We start from the raw sequence: 16,985 nt of genomic DNA on the forward strand, positions 1-16,985 counted from the left end.
CTGTGCTGCATTAACACACATCCTAACCCAACACCGGAAGCATCACAATATAAAACGTAACCATCTAGCCCTTCTGGGAGTGTCAAGACTGGGGCTGAAGTTAGTCTGTCCTTCAACTCTTGAAAACTGCGTTCACAAGCATCATTCCATTGAAATTTAACTGACTTTTGGGTTCGCTTCGTCAATGGGGCTGAAATAGAGGAAAATCCCTCTACGAACCTCCTATAGTACCCTGCTAATCCCAGAAAACTACGGACTTCTGTAGGCGTCGTAGGCCTTGGCCAAGTCTTCACAGCTTCAATTTTCTGAGTATCAACTCGAATGCCATCATCTGAAATAACATGACCCAGAAATGTCACAGAATTCAGCCAAAACTCGCACTTTGAAAATTTTGTATACAATTCTCGGGTTCGAAGAATGCCAAAATCAATACGTAAATGATCGGCATGTTCTGATTCTGTGTAAGAGTACACCAGAATATCGTCAATGAATACTATTACAAATAAATCCAAGAGAGGCCTGAATACATTATTCATCAAATTCATGAACACTGCTGGAGCATTAGTTAACCCAAACGACATCACCCGGAATTCATAATGGCCATATCTCGTCCTGAAAGCTGTTTTGGGTATATCTTCTTCTTTAACTCTCACTTGGTGATAACCTGACCTCAAGTCTATTTTGAAAAATCACTTGGCACCTTGTAGTTGGTCAAACAAATCATCAATCCTTGGGATATGATAGTTGTTCTTTATCGTCACCCTGTTCAACTACCTATAATCGATACACATTCGTAGCGAACCATCTTTCTTTCTCACGAATAGGACTGGTGCTCACCCACGGTGATGAACTGGGTCTAATAAACCCTTTCTCAAGCAAATCTTTCAATTGTGCCTTTAATTCTTTCAATTCTGTCGGATCCATTCGATAAGGAGAATGGAAATAGGCTTGGTGTCCAGCAACACATCAATAGTGAAATCAATCTCTCTTTCTAGAGGAAGGCCTGGAAGTTCATCTGGAAATACATCCGGGAATTCATTCACTACCGAAACGGATTGAAAAGTTGGCGACTCTACTTCGGTGTCACGAACTCGGACTAGGTGATAAATATAGCCTTTAGCTATAATCTTTCTTGCTTTAAGGTAGGAAATAAACCTACCTCTTGGAGATGTTGTATTACCCTTCCAATTAAGCACGGGCTCTCCCAGAAACTGAAATTGAACCACTTTCATTCGGCAATCGACATTAGCATAACATGAGGCCACCCAATCCATACCCATAATCACATCGAAATCTAACATGTATGTACTCTTATGTATATGTATTTATATATTAAAGTATGACTACTAAGAACACCGAGCTTATACGGCCGGGTATGATATCTATCGCGCGCGCACCACTGCAGTTGCGTACGGATGACACTGAGCCTTGGTAGGGCCAGGTATGTATAACACCGAACCTTATCATGGTCGGTTATGTAAGACACCGAACCTCTATGGTCGGGTATGATACTACTATATGTATAAATGTATGAAATGGAAGCTTCCCATTAGAAAGAGGGTAAGTAAATATGATGAACGTCGCTAGGGATATAAATGGCTCTTTCATCCCATGACTTTTCTACCTTATGTTATTTCTCATGTTTCCATTATGTTATCGATTATGCCTTACATTCAGTACATTATTCGTACTAACGTCCTTTTGTTTGTGGATGTTGCGTCATGCCCGCAGGTGGATAAGGAGATAGACTTGACCCATAGACTGCTTGCTTAGAGACTGCATAGAGGAGCTCCATTTGATTCGGAGCTACAGCTGTTGGTACTATTCTTTTGTGTATATGTATGGGCATGGCGGGCCCTGTTTCGTCCTTATGATGATGTTCATGCTCTTCTTAGAGGATCGTAGACAGTCATGTATAGTAGATGTCTTTTGCTTTGTCGGCTTATGTTTTGGTATATTATTTTGTTAGCCTTGTTGGCTTGTATATATATGTATGGGCATAGTTTTTGACGTTAATATGTAAAAGTGTTTTAGCCGTTGGAAATGGTATTATTAAGGCATAGAATTGTTAATAGGCCATGTGGCTCACCTAGATATGAATGTGAATGTACGATGAGTCTGGGTGCCTGTCATGGCCCTCCGGTTGGGTCGTGATAGTTACTTTGGGTATTAATGACGACCTTGAACTCAAGAATGAGAAATGGATAGGTATGTTGGATTTTAATTATGATTGTCTTCTAGATTGCTTATATAACTTCTAAATGTGATGTTGCTTGGCCGACAGAGGAAGTAGAGATTGTACCAACCTTAGGAATATGTGGTGTATTTCTAGCTAATCTTTATAAGAAGGCTTCACCTCATATTTTTCTTCAGATGGGTGTTGTGAAGGTTATTGACGATAGGGAAATTAGGTGCGATGTCGGTTTATGGGTAAGGAGTGAAGAGAGTAGGTGTACAAGTGAAGATAAAATATCGCAAGGATCGATTCGGTTACTACAGGAAAGTAAAGGATATGAGGTTGATTATTTTAGACAAAGATACAGGGTACAAGTACGAGTAAATATTTTTAAGTAAAGTTATATCGTCAGGAGTTACAATTAGGACGTAGGAAGGTATGCTAGGAAGACCTACAATTTAGAAATACAAAAAAAAGAATATGAGAAACCAGAATAGTCGAGGGTAAATATGAAACCATGTTGATACATTCACTTAGAAAGCGGAAACCCCCCCCCCCCACCCCTCAAAGGCGATCTTAGGAATAGAAAGGATTTATATTTCTAATAGAATATTCTACGAATTCCAGGGCCAATGCTGTAGAATGGCAAGTGGGGAAGAGCTCTTTATGAGCAAGGGAAGTCAAGAAAGACCCTAAAGGAAAAAGTAAGAAAAATGTACTAATGAATTGGCAAAGGAAGTTGTGTAGCCATCAAAGACAAAAGGAAGGATAATAAGCCAACAAGTCTGGCCAAGAGGCAAAACATCGATAACATGGGATAAGAGTCTTGATAAGGAGTACAGAAATTCAATCATAAAGGAAATAAGATGAAGGGGGGGGGGGTATGTATAAATACGAACAACTTGTAGTATCATAAGGGAAGATGAGGACTCGACGCAAGGAGAATACTTCGTGAAGATTTCATGATAAGAGCAAGAATCGGCAGAATATTAGAAGGACTATAACGCATGACTATGATGCAAACAAGTAGTTAAGAGAACTACGAGACAATATGAGCTAAGTTAATGAAAGGATGAGTCATGGTAATGAATGGTAGAAAGTATCAACTCCTAATGGTATAGCATATACATAAATCGGAATTGGGAATCCAGAGCAAGGAGAATTTCAAGGATAATAAGAAGATAGTCGTGGAGAAAGACTAGGATTAAAGGAGCATGGTATAGTCGGACACTCCGTAAAGGGCCTAATGAATTATGATGTCCCCATTAATTCATTAGCCTAGGAAACTACTAGCCATGAAAGGTAGAAGTGAAAAGACAATAAAGAAGGCATTTGAATTGTATCTGATATGTATAAGCACTTTGATTAGATGCAAGAACTCAACTAGCAAAAAGGAAAATAAGTTAAACCATGCAATGAAAAGAACTCCGGCATTATATGGAATAAAGGAGTTGAAGGATCGCTAAGGTCGGCCAGATGACTATCAAAGACGATTAACGCTCAAAGGTTATAGGTATATGAGAACATCCTTTAAAAGGGGGGAAGAACAGATTTAGTTCTACGATGAGCTACAATATTCCGAAGCTCAAAAGAGGGAAATATATTGGATTGAAGGAGTAAAATTTCGAGATGAACCGATATGTCAAGAATGAGCTAAAGAAAAGTGAAAATGGATTAAATGCAAGTATATCAGGAGACAAATGTGGAAAAGGAGGCATGACAAGATGATGAAGGTTTAGCGAATCAAAGAGAATAAGTTTCGTCAACGCGATACGTTGTGTTCCGTACGATGATTCGAATCACTCACACCTAAGAAATTTTGATTACAACTAAATATGCAGTAACGTACTCTAAAAGGTAACAGAAGGAGTAAAAAGGGCCTGCAAGCCGACCAGGAATAAGTATAAGGGACAATCGGGACTACTAACAAGAACTTGTAGTACAAAAAGAGATGAAAGCTTTAAAAGAGGAATATTTATAGGAAGTTCAATAATCTTCAAAGGAAAGGAAGATAGTGTGCCTATGGATAGCAAGACAGCAGTGTTACCTGAGATTAGGGAGTACCTCGTAAGTCGTGAAATTCCAAGCTACTAGTTATATCGATTGGGAGAGTGTATGACATAGAACCATATAAACAATCGCCATGATGAAATGGCTAACAGAATCTTGCAAGGACGACGATAAGGAGCTGAAGAAGAATAGAGGTTAGTTTAAGTCTCAATTAGTCACCTATATAAGAGAGCCAAGGACTTAAGGAGGGAAGCATACTCGTATTCGAAGGAAATTATGATTAAGTAAGATTTTATCTTAGTCCCATGTTTATGAGTTTATATTGTAGTTATGTAAAGATCTGAGGAGAGGAAATTGGAGGAAATTTTCAAATATGAATTTGATGATATTCTGAGTTGTAAATTAGCTTAAGCTGGGATTATTAGTATGTTACGAGTATAATTCTACTACGATGGATAATAATGATAATGAGGAAGTATTATATACACATATATGAGGGATTATGTTGAGGTTGTTGTTGTGAATCGATTATGAAAGGATGTCTGGATGGATAATCTGAGGTAAAATAATGACTGAGAATAATAAGTCATCAGCTAGGAAATGCTATTGCAAATCACCGGGGCGCTACCATAGGTGGAACTATGAGGATATTGTAAGGAATTAAGGGGGGTCCAACCAAGGAATTAAAAGGAGATGATATGGTATGTATATAAGGTCGACTAGTACAAAAAGGAATAATCTAAAATAGCACCGAAGAAGCAAGCAAGGAAGGGAGCCACATCTGAACAAGAGAGTTTGTCCACTAGTAGAGAAATAAGAAGCAAGGCAAAAAGTATAACAATTAAGAATGTTCGTAAGATCGGCGGAGAGCCGTACCGATCATGAGCCGAGACCACCTTAATGAGAACAGGACAATAGCTGGATATCAGTTGACCACCGGTTACATACATGAGGATATGAAGTTAATGGGTGAGTTTGACAGAGAGTTAAAGGAATATGAAAGAAGACTAATGAGCCTATAGTATAAAAGCATGGGGATAAGCAACTAAAGGAGGACAACCATTTCAAGAAACTAATGCTAGCATTGTAAGCTCACAAGCTACAACATTTGAGGACTAATGTTTCTAATGGGGGAAGGATGTTACAACTCGCGCTTTCAGAACATGAGCATGCCACGTACTTCACCATATTAATGGAGTATCGGAGATGTCCCATGAAGTTTTGGGAGGTACAATCCATGAGAGGTACATAACAATGAAGCACAGGATGAATTATGATCTCGTAAGTCGTAACCGGGAAGGAAAATCTTGGAACCAAAAGACATGACCATTATCAAGTATGATTAATGATAAATATTATGTATGAAGAGTTTCGGAAGATTCCGGGACCAAGCAAACCGAAGAAAATAAGTTTGTCAAAATTTTGGAAAAATGTTGGCAGAATTTTGAGTCAACTTTGGAGGGGTATATCTCTAGGTATATTAGGAGTTTTAAGGTGTTTGAAAAGCCTAAAATGAATTTCGTTGAGTCTAGTTTCCAACGCAACAAACCGCTCGTCAAAAAAAACATCTAAGTAAGGAGTTATGGCCATTTTAATATAACCCTCCAAACTGCCAAATGGCTTCTGCGGGTCCCACTTGGGAAAGTCAGTTCCACCGACTTTCAAGGGGTATAAAAACCCCCCATCAACCCTATGTTTTCAGAATTTTACACACACATGAGTCCTAGAAACCTCCTAACACATCCCCCAAACATTTATAGCCCATTAAATCAAGAATTTAACAAGATTTCACCAAACTAGTCCATGAAAGGTGATTGTTCTTGCTTCTACTTGATGTTGTGGTGAGTTTGGTCTTGAAGAAAGTTGTTGTGGCTAAATTTCTTCAAGTATAAGGTATGTTATTATGTTGAGTTGATTTGAAGGTTTAGCAAGTCGTAAAAGTAAAAATAGTTATGGAGGAAAGGTCATAAAGTGTTGTGTTGTAGTTGTTGTGTTTATGGACTGTTTTGAGCATGTTGTGGCCGTGTGGTTGGGCTGATTTAAATGTATATTGATGGTATCTAATGTTATTGGTGTGTTGATGAGATTATCCTCCTTGATTGGGAAGAAAGGAAGTGTATATTATTTTTGTATGTTGAAAAACATCGTGTGGGATGTTTTATGGAATATTTTGGGTATTGATGATGATGTTATTGATATTAGTATTGCTATTTTTGTTGTTTTATTGGTATTGTGATTTCGGGCTAGGGATATAAACAAGGAAGATGTTGTCCGAATTTCGGCAGATTTTAAAAGGAATTAATTTGAAGCTTAAGACAAACATATGACGACAAGCCTAACAATAATATGAATTCTCTTGAATGTAGTTTTACGAGCTTGGAAGGATAAGCGTTAAATAGTTAAAGTTAAGGCGACTGAAAAGGTATGTTAAGGCTAGTCCTTTTCTTTCAAAAGGCACAGGATTCCTATATTATGATTCCATATATGTTTCTATAACCTTCTTACTTCCAAAAGTTAGAAGTTCATGATTCTTAAAAGTTTCTTATGATACTAAAGATAAGATGCTCTATGATGATTATGATGACGATGATGATCTTATTTCTAGTAATTCCAAAGTTTATGATTCTGAGGCTATTAGGAGATTATTAAGTTATTTCATGAATTCCTTGATCTTATTCACTGTTGCGGATCTTACCTCATGTTACTCGTTCTTTCGAGGAGAGATATAGCAAAGATGATAATTCCATTTCCAATGCTACCCAAGTTCATCGTTCTTGATATTCTTACAACACTATTGATCTTATCTTACGATAGTTGACCCTCTACGGAAATATATGGTGATAAAGGTAATGATGATGATGATGTGCTTTTACTTAAGTACTCTTGAATATGTATATATGTAGTCATATATACTACCGAGTCCCGAAAGGGCCTGGTACGGATACAATCGAGTCCCGAAAGGGCCGGGTACAGATACTACCGAGCCTATATGGCCGGGTACGGATACCATAGAGTCCTGAAAGGGCCGGGTACGGTGATGTATTGTATTGTAAGTTATTGCATATGTAAACATGTGGATGTAAGAAGTGTTTCTTCTAGAAAAAGGGTAAATAAGTATGACGAATGTTTTAAAAGGTATTATGAGATATAAACGGTTCTTTTATCTTATGCTATTCTTCATGCTTTAATCATGTTATTATTCATGCCTTACATACTCAGTACACTATTCGTACTGACGTCCCTTCTTGTGGACGCTGCGTTCATGCCCGTAGGTAGACGGTTTTGACCCATAGAAGCTTCATCAGCGGAATCTCAGGAACGCTCCATTTACTTCGGAGCTGCAATCTATTGGAATTACTCCTTATGGTCACTTGTGTTCTATGTAGAGGCTCGTAAACATGTGTGTGTATAGTTAGATGTTTCATAACCTTATCTATTCATATTGTTGTATAATATTGTGGTAGCCTTGTCGACTGGTGACGATAGGCATAATTGTTGAAGATTATATAAAGATGTGTCGTTATATTGTGATATATGTCCTTACAGATTATGATATCCATGAGCTATCTTTATGGTCCACCCAGAAATGATTATGAGATGTATGTTTAGAGGTGCTCGGTGTGTTAGCTCCGGGTGCCCGTCATGGCCCTCCGATTGGGTCGTGACAGTATCCAAAAAGAATATTATAACTCTATAGGGGTGACATTGAGTCGGTAAGCCCCCGATATCTATTTTGGAATCACTATAGTCATCATCATCATTATCATCATCACTATGAAGAGCTTTTATCAATAATATCTTAAGAATCTTGGTAGTCATGAGCTTCTAACATTCTCTAGGAAGTAGGACATTATGAACATCATAGATGGATTCACGACAAGGAAATCATGCCTTTACAAAGAAGGGTTAGCCTTACATACCTTTACGTCTTCTTAACCATCTAACGTTCTCCTCCAAAGTCCGCAAAATCTACATTCAAGAGGATTCACACTAAGGTTAAGTCTTGAAAACACTTCTAAGTTCAAACTAGTGCAATTAACGAGCTAACGAAATTTGAGCAGCATTTCTCCTATTCTGTCAACTTGCACCATATTACAAATCAACTCCCAAACAACAATAATAATGTTCACAATATCATAATGAAGAAGTTATATTCAATTTAGTCTCGAATTTACCCAAAATCCCCTTTTTAAGTTCATCTCATAGTCATCTCTTCACTTCAACATTTATGACTTCTCCACTTTAATTATTTTCCTTTCCAAGAGTTACTAAACCTTTATATCAACTCAATCATGTAAATAATAGGAATATCACACCTTATTATATAAGAACTTCACCTTCCCCAACTCCTTTCAAGACCAAGTTTATCACAACTTTGAAGATAAGCAAGAACAATCACCTTCCATGGATTCTCTTTTGGGTTTTGATGTTGATCTTCTCTCTTGATGATATGGAAAGGTTTGGAGTGTTATGGAACCTTCAAGAGCTCTCAAGAACCTTCTTTTAATGTGGGGGAATAAGTATGGAAAGTTAATGTGAAGAATGGGCTCCTTTGGGGTTTAAAAAGGTGTCCAATTCGCCCCACCGCTCCGTGTTGCGGTGAGTATGCGGCTCAGCATACTGAGCATGCGGCCGCATACTCCCTCCACAACATGGGAGTGGTGTTGGGCAGAATTCTCACCCAAAATTGGGAGTTGGCGGCCAATATGCGGCCCAGCATACTGAGTATGCGGCCGCATATTGCCCCTTTTTCCTCGGTTTCACAAAAATGTGTTCTTTTCGATTCGTTTGACATCCAATCCTTATGGAACCTTCTTGGAACTTGTGTAAAACTTCATTAACCATTTAAGGGGCCCTATATATCCCCCTCAAGTCATTACTAAATAATGTATAACTCAAATGATACGGAATCTTCCCAAAACATGACTCAAATTCCCATTCCTTTGACAAGCTTACTTCCACCAATTCATATGACTCCAAAACCTTAGGGTATGCACTCAAGGTTATCAGATACCCTCCTTAACCTTATAATGACCTCATATCCGCTTTATTCTTGTGCTAGTCTACTCATAATGCGAACGGCATGAAATTTCCAAGATGTAACAATTATATCTTCTAATCAAGCAGCTTTTGTGGGAAAACGACAAATAGTTGATAATATGAATTTATGGGGATATTGAAGAATAAAAGGAAAGGAAAATAAAATATTATGGCTTTAAAATTAGATATGTCTAAAGCTTATGATCGTGTTGAACGGCCATATATTCAGCAATTAATGCTCAAAATTGGGTTTCATAATAAATTCGCCGATTGGGTCATGACTTGTGTAACGACTACCTCTTTTTCTTTTAATTTGAATGGAGACATTAAAGAATCTGCTAAACCTTCTCAGGGATTACGTTAAGGGCATCTTCTGTCACCATATTTATTTCTTAGTTGTGCGAAAGGGCTATCAGCATTATTGCACTCTGCTGAGCAGTAAGGAACTTTAAAAGGCTTGAAATTAGATAGAAATGGACCTTCAGTCTCACATTTGTTCTTTGCGGATGACTCATTTATTTTCTGTAATGCTGATATGAACAGTATTTCTCAACTAAACTCTATTTTGGATACGTACCGAAGGTGCTTGGGACAAGTGATTAACTATGAGAAGTCGACTGCTTTTTTTTAGCAAAAATACTACAGATGAGGAAAAATCAAGTTTTTGCTACTCACTAGGTAATATAAGATTATGTAGAAGGGCGGCAAATTTAGGATTGTCTGCTGACATAGGAAGATCTAAAAAGGAAATGTCGTCCTTTATTAAAGAGGGAATTTTGTCTAAAATAAGAGTTGGAAAGGAAAATTCTTGAGTCGCAAAGAGGTCTTACTATAATTTGTTTTAGCAGCTATCCCTTCCTATGTGTTATCTTGTTTTCAAATACCTAATGGATTATGTAAGGAAATCATGAGTATATTTTCAAAATTTTGGTGGGGTCAAAATGATGAGAAGCGGAAAATGCATTTCGAAGGATGGGAAAAACTTTGTGAACCAAAGTTTAGAGTTGGTTTAGGATTTCCGGACTTAAAAGCTTTTAATATGGCTCTTCTAGCCAAACTAGCTTGAGAATTTTGACTGAACCTGACTTGCTAGTCTCCCAACTACTAAAGAGCAAGTATTTCCCAAATGAGTCTTTCTTACATGTACAAGGTCATAGGTATAGTACTTGGGTTTGGAGGAGCATTCTATGGGGACGTGACCTCTTAGTCAAAGGTGTGAGATGTGATATATCCAACGGTGCATCAGTGAGAGTATGGAAAGATCCATGGCTACCCAGAGAAAGCTCGTTTTACCCGTTTAGTATGATTAATGGTGTTTCACATAACTTGAAAGTGTCAAACTTAATAGATCCTAATACGAATCTTGGAACACCCAACTTTTGAATACTTTATTTAACGTAGAGGATGTCAATACAATACTAGTTATTCTAATATCTATCAGGGGTAGCAATGATAAACTTATTTGTCACTTTACAAACTCTGGTAAGTATGAAGTGAGATCTGGTTATCATCTAGCAAAACTTGTCCTTTCAAATAATAGATGTTTGGTTAGTCGACCTGAAAATAGTTCTCACTGCTTCCCTATATCCTTCTGGAATCATCTTTGGTCCATGAAGATTGAAAATAAATTGAAACATTTTGTGCGAAAGTGCATTCTAAATACCTTACCAGTTAGGAACACTATTGCGGGGAGAATTAGCACCATAGATTCAATTTGTCGTCTTCTCCTATCTATGGAATGGAACCCGAAACTATAGAACACATGTTTTTCAAATGTTCTAGATCCGTTAATATGTGGAAAATAAGTCCTATCTTTTGGCCTGACTTGAACTTTATCTCAGACTTTGCAGCATGGTGGTATAAATTATATTTAGATGCTAAAACTTTTCCCGATACTAATACTTTATTACAATTATCAATATCTAACTTATGGATGATATGGAAAGCTAGAAATGATTGTGTTTAATTCCTTGTTGTGGAGTGATGCTGTAATTTTATCAAAAGCTTTATCTGACTTTATCGAGTTTGCAGATGAAAGCAATAGTGCAAACACGATGGGACGGGAGCAGCAAGTTTTGACTAACCCCACTTCACTAACTTTTCTCCAGAACATTTGTTGTTGTATGTTGATGCAGGTATGCTTCAAAATACTCGAAACACAAGCATTGCAATGGTAGCCTTAAAGGCTAATGGAGACGTGCTTCATGCCTATGGCAGTCCAATTCATTTTGTTGGAAAAGCCATGATAGCTGAAGCGTTGGTGATTCGCAAAGTAATCCAGATTGCGGTGGAGCAAGGATGGAAGAGTATAAAAATATTATCAGATTCATCGACTATGATTCAAATGCTTAATAGGAGAATTGCTCCCTCTTGGGATGTACTTACTGCGTGTGAAGATATCTGGCATCTCAGGCGTTATCTAGACGATGCAGCTTTTATGTATATAAGTAGACGTGCTAATACGTGTAGTCATAGATTAGCTAAGTTAGCTTTATCACTATTTCATGGGTCTCTTGGTTTGGGAACTTCCCATGTTGGGTTGTCAAAGAGGCTTCTCAATGCTTTGTACAACTGACTGCAGTTTGATCAATACAAATTAGTTTGAGGAAAAAAAAATAGAAGAGAGCCTCGTTGTAATTAGATATTTTGTGGTGCGATAAGTCAATTGTATTAAGTCCAAAATAAGTAACGACATACATTAAGTGGTCGTTTGGTAGGTAGCTAAAATTATTCCGGGATTATAATCCGAGACTAATTTATCCCATTTCTTGGAATTATTTTATCCCATCTTCCAAATGGGATAAAATAATCCCAACCTTAGTGGGATAAGGTGGGATATCCCACCCTTAGAATTAGGCTTCATTTTGTACCGTGTTTAGTAGAAGGTATAAATTTATCCCAGAATAAATTTATGTCTTTTATCAAACACGATACAAAAAATTAGTGCTGGAATATCTCAATCTATACCATGCACCAAACAACCCCTAAGGGTTCAAATAAAAAATAAAAAAGAATCGCTCAATAGAGTTCACCTTTTCCCAAAGTAATTGTTAATATAATTATTTTTTCCTTGTTTTCAACGTTAATATAATCATCCACAACTTAATTTAATATAATTATTAAGTCTTTTATTCCTAGAGCCTTTTAGTCCTATCTACGATTTATATAAATAGAAAGAACTATTATTTACCAATATTGCTACTGTTATTATATGAACCTAAGATTCTTTTCATTATATCATTAGTTATTTGGGATCGATCACGGCCTTGTTGTAATCATTCACAAAATTATTTTCGTTATATCATAAGATATAGGTTTGCCCGACTTTGTCCAAGTCAGCTCCACGGAGTAAAGGATACAAATTCTATTCATAACCATATTTAAATACTCTTAAAAACATAACATTGCTACAAAATTTCTCCGTACCAAAAACCCTTAGGGGTTGGCCTGGTGGTAATTGGCTTGAGCCTTGGGATGCTCCCTTTCAAGGTCTCAAGTTCGAAACCCACTGGGTGCAAACAATTTCTAAAGACCATCGGACTAGAGTAAAACCCTGAATTACCCGTGGTGCACTTGCAGGAAACTCCTTACCGAGGGCCTGTGCACCCCCGGGATTAGTCGGAGCTCAAAGAGATCCGGACACCCGGTGCTTAATCAAAAAAAAAAAATCACCGTACCAAACATGAACAATAAATGCAAAATCTCGAATCGTCTAAAATCCAAGAAAGTTAAAGCCCCTATTCGACCAATTGCGCCGCAAATCAATCCCAACATGTAATATCAAAACTAGCTACAATAAGAAAGTATCGATCTAAGAGAAGCTTGAGCTAGGGGGTGCGCCACCGAAACCTCCAGCCCCACGCCCAAATCCAGGTCTTCCACCACCACCCTACAAGTACAAACAACAGGTCAGACTGAATTGACACGTGTTTCTTTCTAGGAGTTGTGAGCTATGAGCAATCACAAGGAGTAGGAAACCAAAATTTTAGTCCCAAGCCGACCAAAGGAAAGACAGAATCCAAAAAGAGCAAGGTAGGATATGAAGCAAAATAATGCCAGGTTTACATTACCAAACAGCAAAAGGATTTATTATCCACTAAAATCTATCCATTGTACAGCATAGGAGCATAATCAGTTAATACAAGGTCCGGGAATTGGGAACACGGGCTGTGAAGTGAAGGCAAAGGAGAGACCTTAGAAAGTCATGTCAAATGATGAACAATTAACTTTTTTTTTGAATTATTTAAAGGGGGATAAGCTTGGGAGAACTTTTATACTATCACTGCGATAATGTGAATCTCAATACTTGATCACAAATAAGGTGAATCTCAATAAGTGAACCACCAAATGTATTAGGTGAAACAACAAAAATCAAAAGAATTATCATGGAACAACAGGAAATTGCCAGTCTAGAACTAAGAATACATCCTGTTGCCCTTACTGCATCACATAAAACCACAGCTAGCGTATGATCTACTAAATAAGTCAAGAGAGTGCCAGTTAGGAAAGAACCATCTGTTCAAACTGGAATTTCAACAGTAAGCATAAACAACGTGAGATGCTAGAAGCAGGACAGTAGCAATGAAGACAAAGTTTCATTAACTTTAGCTTCAGGCAGAAATAGTGTTGCCAGTTTTCATAGAAGGATAAAAAACACTTCATTCACTTATATCAAGCCTCAAGAAAGAAAATATGAAAACGAGAATGCATAGGGAAAACAGTAATTACTCTGAATGCAGGCTGGTAGTCAGCTGGAGCTCCACCCTTTTCACCCCCAAACTCACCCAGTGGACCTCTTGGACCAGCACGATAACCATCCCTGTCACCAAACCTTGGTCTATCTCCCTCAAACCTAGGTGGTCCACTGCAATCCATCAATACATCCAATCACTCACAATTTATAACAAAGCTAGATTTAAAACAAAGTATTTTGATGCATAAGCTAAATACACATAACATACAAAAGCTTATGTAATCCACAAGTCATTAACCCAGATAAGGATAAGTAGAGTTGGTGTTGAGTTCATGGAAGACCAAGAATACAAGGTATTCAATCTGATAGTGCTTTAACTCATCCCGTCATTTATTAGGATTGAGAAGGCAACTCAAGTTCATCGAGCCATCATTATTAGTAGCTCACCTCTCGAACAAGATTATTCGATTGATGGTAACAGCTGAATTCAACTTGATTCTATAAAGAAAGGGCTGCTTAATCGAGAAGTAAGATAGATGAGATGCTTCATTGCCCTGATTATTAGGATGGATAAGGCAGACAGGCTCTTCATACGTATTGTGCCAGCATCTTTTCATAAAATTATACCTTCAAGTAACAATCAAAACGAACTTTGTATTTAAACTAACAACACAATACAATAAAATAGGTAACAACCATCCAAACAAGCTGTAAATATAGAAGAAAAAAAGAAACTTTTGATGCATAAGCTAAATACACATAACATACAAAAAGAACTGAAAGGGATGAAGTAATGAAATACCGGGGTCGGTCTCCTGGAGGGCCACCAATGGGACGACCAAGTGGCTTAGCAGACTTCTTGAGTGTAGCAGGGACAATTTCGGAAGGAAGATTCAGGTAAGTCCTCAGAAACTCAATGCCGTCATTCGTAAGATACCAATAGTAATGCATCCAAGCAAAGGTCTCACGAACGTATTCCTTTGACTTGAAGCTCTGCATCAGCTTTATCACCTGTAGGTTCGGCACATCGATAGTTGGATGCTTCGCCAAGTTGTAGTCCTTCTTGGCAAAACATACTCCCTCTAAACCATCAAACATCTATTAATTACATACATTTATAGCACAGACACACAACTTGTGCTGGCAAAATAAGCCCATATTTTGTTAACACGCCCAACCCGGGTTGGTGGGTGATTTTTTCAATAAGGTCAAAAAAAGTGATTTCATATAAAGGACAGAAATTCTGGCATTTTTGGATAAGAACAAGACAATTAAAAGGAAAAAGAAACTATTTAATTGATAAAGTTTCTAGAATTGAAGAATGTTACTAGTACATGACAAGAACACCATATTGGAAAAGAAAGAAGCATAGAGTAACAGCAATATAGTTCACATTTCATAGCTTTGTTCTTTTATGTTCTTATTTGATGATTCATTGTCTGTATTAGGAGATAAAAATGGGACCATTTTTTACCCAACACATTACTAATACTTTGTAATTCAACCCGCCCGCCCATTTACCACCACTACGCACAACACAATTAATGACAAAAGATACTAACCTTGGAAGAGGTATTTGGAGATCTCTCTTCTATTCTTCTCTGGGATAATCTGAAAAGATAGAGGAGCATAAAATAACTGAGAAACCACCTGTATTATTATTATTATTATTATTTCTTTACGAAGAGATAGTGGAAGGAAATGGATATAGATACCATGGCTGCTGGAAGAAAATTGCGGAAAATCAAGTGAAGTCTCCACCAAAATGCAGCACCAAAGGGACTTGTCTTGTGAACCCTAGAAAGCGTATTGTCTTATAACTTAGTTTTTGTATCTCATGGGCTTTTGTTGGTTCGAATGAAGTCCCAGGCCAAAATAGCCCTTTTTTGGCCCAATAAAACCGGATTAATTGCACCGTAACCAGCAAGGGGTGTTGCCTGTTTGGTTAAAAACCGATTCAAATCGAAAATGAACATTCCCATAAATGCCCTTATTTAGGGATGGTCTTTAATTTTTGCCCCTCAAATTGCTAGTCTTTAATTTTTGTCCTGCGACACTTTAAGTGGCCGAAAATACCCCTGTGATTCTGGGTTCGAACTCAGTAGAGTTAAAAAAAAAAAAAATCGCAAAACAGTATTTCGTAGCAATAGGCCTATTAGGGCAAAAGGAAAAATGATATAGGCTATCTACTTAAGACTCTTTATTACAAAACATAACGATATTTTTTCTTATTTACAAAGCATAACAACAAATTTACAAAATATAACGGATCTTCATTTTTCATATTTTTCTTAAAAAAAATATTTTATTTATTTTAAAAAAAAATCGTTCAATGCTTAAAAAATTCAGTCAATTTTTTATGTTTAAAAACTGTATGAAATGTGTATATGTGGGTGAAATTTTTAATACAGTTTTCATACATAAATTTTGAACGAACTTTTTAAGACTTGAGCGAGATATACACATTTCATACATTTTAATACATAAAATTTTGAGCGATTTTTGAAGCCTTAGATATTATATGAAAGTTGTTTACAATGTTGTTGTAGTTGTATTAATTTTTCAACCTAACATGAACTTTATATACAAAAAAAGTGAGCGAAAATATAAGCCCTGAGCGAGATATACATATTTCATACCGTTTTAGACATAAAATTTTGAGCGAAATTTTTAAGCCTTGAACCAGATATACACATTTCATAGTTTTCATACACAAAATTCTGAGCGAACTTTTTAAGCCTTGAGCGAGACATACACATTTCATACAGTTTTCATACACAAAATTGTGAGCGATTATTTAAGCCTTGAGCGGAAAAAAATTATTTATTTAAAAATTTACTTATCTTAAAAAAAAATTGAAAAATTAAGAAATTAAAAAGAGAAATTTAAAAAAAAAAAAAATGAGCGAAAACTATTTCTATATTTTGTAAAAACTTTTCGTATTATGTATATATAGGTCAATCACCCAAAAAAAAAATCTATCTTGTAAAATTTCGAAAGGCAAACTTTTGGCTTAAAGCAAATTCTGCCTTATAAGTTCTGTCTTATAAGGTCAAATTTGGTTTA

The 16,985-nt window shown here is 36.8% G+C and overlaps 1 protein-coding gene across 2 annotated transcripts; it reads right to left on the reverse strand.

Moving 5' to 3' along the window:
* Positions 1-12,911: 12,911 nt before the first annotated feature.
* On the reverse strand, positions 12,912-15,775 carry LOC132609088 (small ribosomal subunit protein eS10z-like). 2 transcript variants are annotated; one of them, XM_060322926.1, is made up of 6 exons: positions 15,635-15,775; positions 15,482-15,530; positions 14,722-15,001; positions 14,367-14,546; positions 13,955-14,090; positions 12,912-13,115 (listed from the first exon to the last, which is right to left on the reverse strand). In XM_060322926.1, the coding sequence occupies exons 1-6, from the start codon at positions 15,635-15,637 to the stop codon at positions 13,038-13,040; spliced, it is 726 nt and encodes a 241-aa protein (XP_060178909.1). In that variant the 5' UTR covers positions 15,638-15,775; the 3' UTR covers positions 12,912-13,037. The 2 variants fall into 2 exon arrangements, with proteins under 2 accessions (XP_060178909.1, XP_060178910.1); XM_060322927.1 differs by lacking the exon at positions 14,367-14,546 and having other exon boundaries at positions 15,635-15,759.
* Between the last annotated feature and the right edge of the window lie 1,210 nt (positions 15,776-16,985).

This window comes from Lycium barbarum, chromosome 9 (genome assembly GCF_019175385.1).
Source record: "Lycium barbarum isolate Lr01 chromosome 9, ASM1917538v2, whole genome shotgun sequence".
Lineage (NCBI taxonomy): Eukaryota > Viridiplantae > Streptophyta > Magnoliopsida > Solanales > Solanaceae > Lycium > Lycium barbarum.

What these genes read in the sequence shown, in the direction of transcription:
- LOC132609088 (XM_060322926.1), bottom strand. An exon ending in CCTCCAGGAGACCGACCCCG is followed by an intron (nt 14,547 to 14,721) that starts GTATTTCATTAC and finishes TGTTACTTGAAG; the next exon opens with GTATAATTTTATGAAAAGAT. An exon ending in CGAATAATCTTGTTCGAGAG is followed by an intron (nt 14,091 to 14,366) that starts GTGAGCTACTAA and finishes GATGGATTGCAG; the next exon opens with TGGACCACCTAGGTTTGAGG.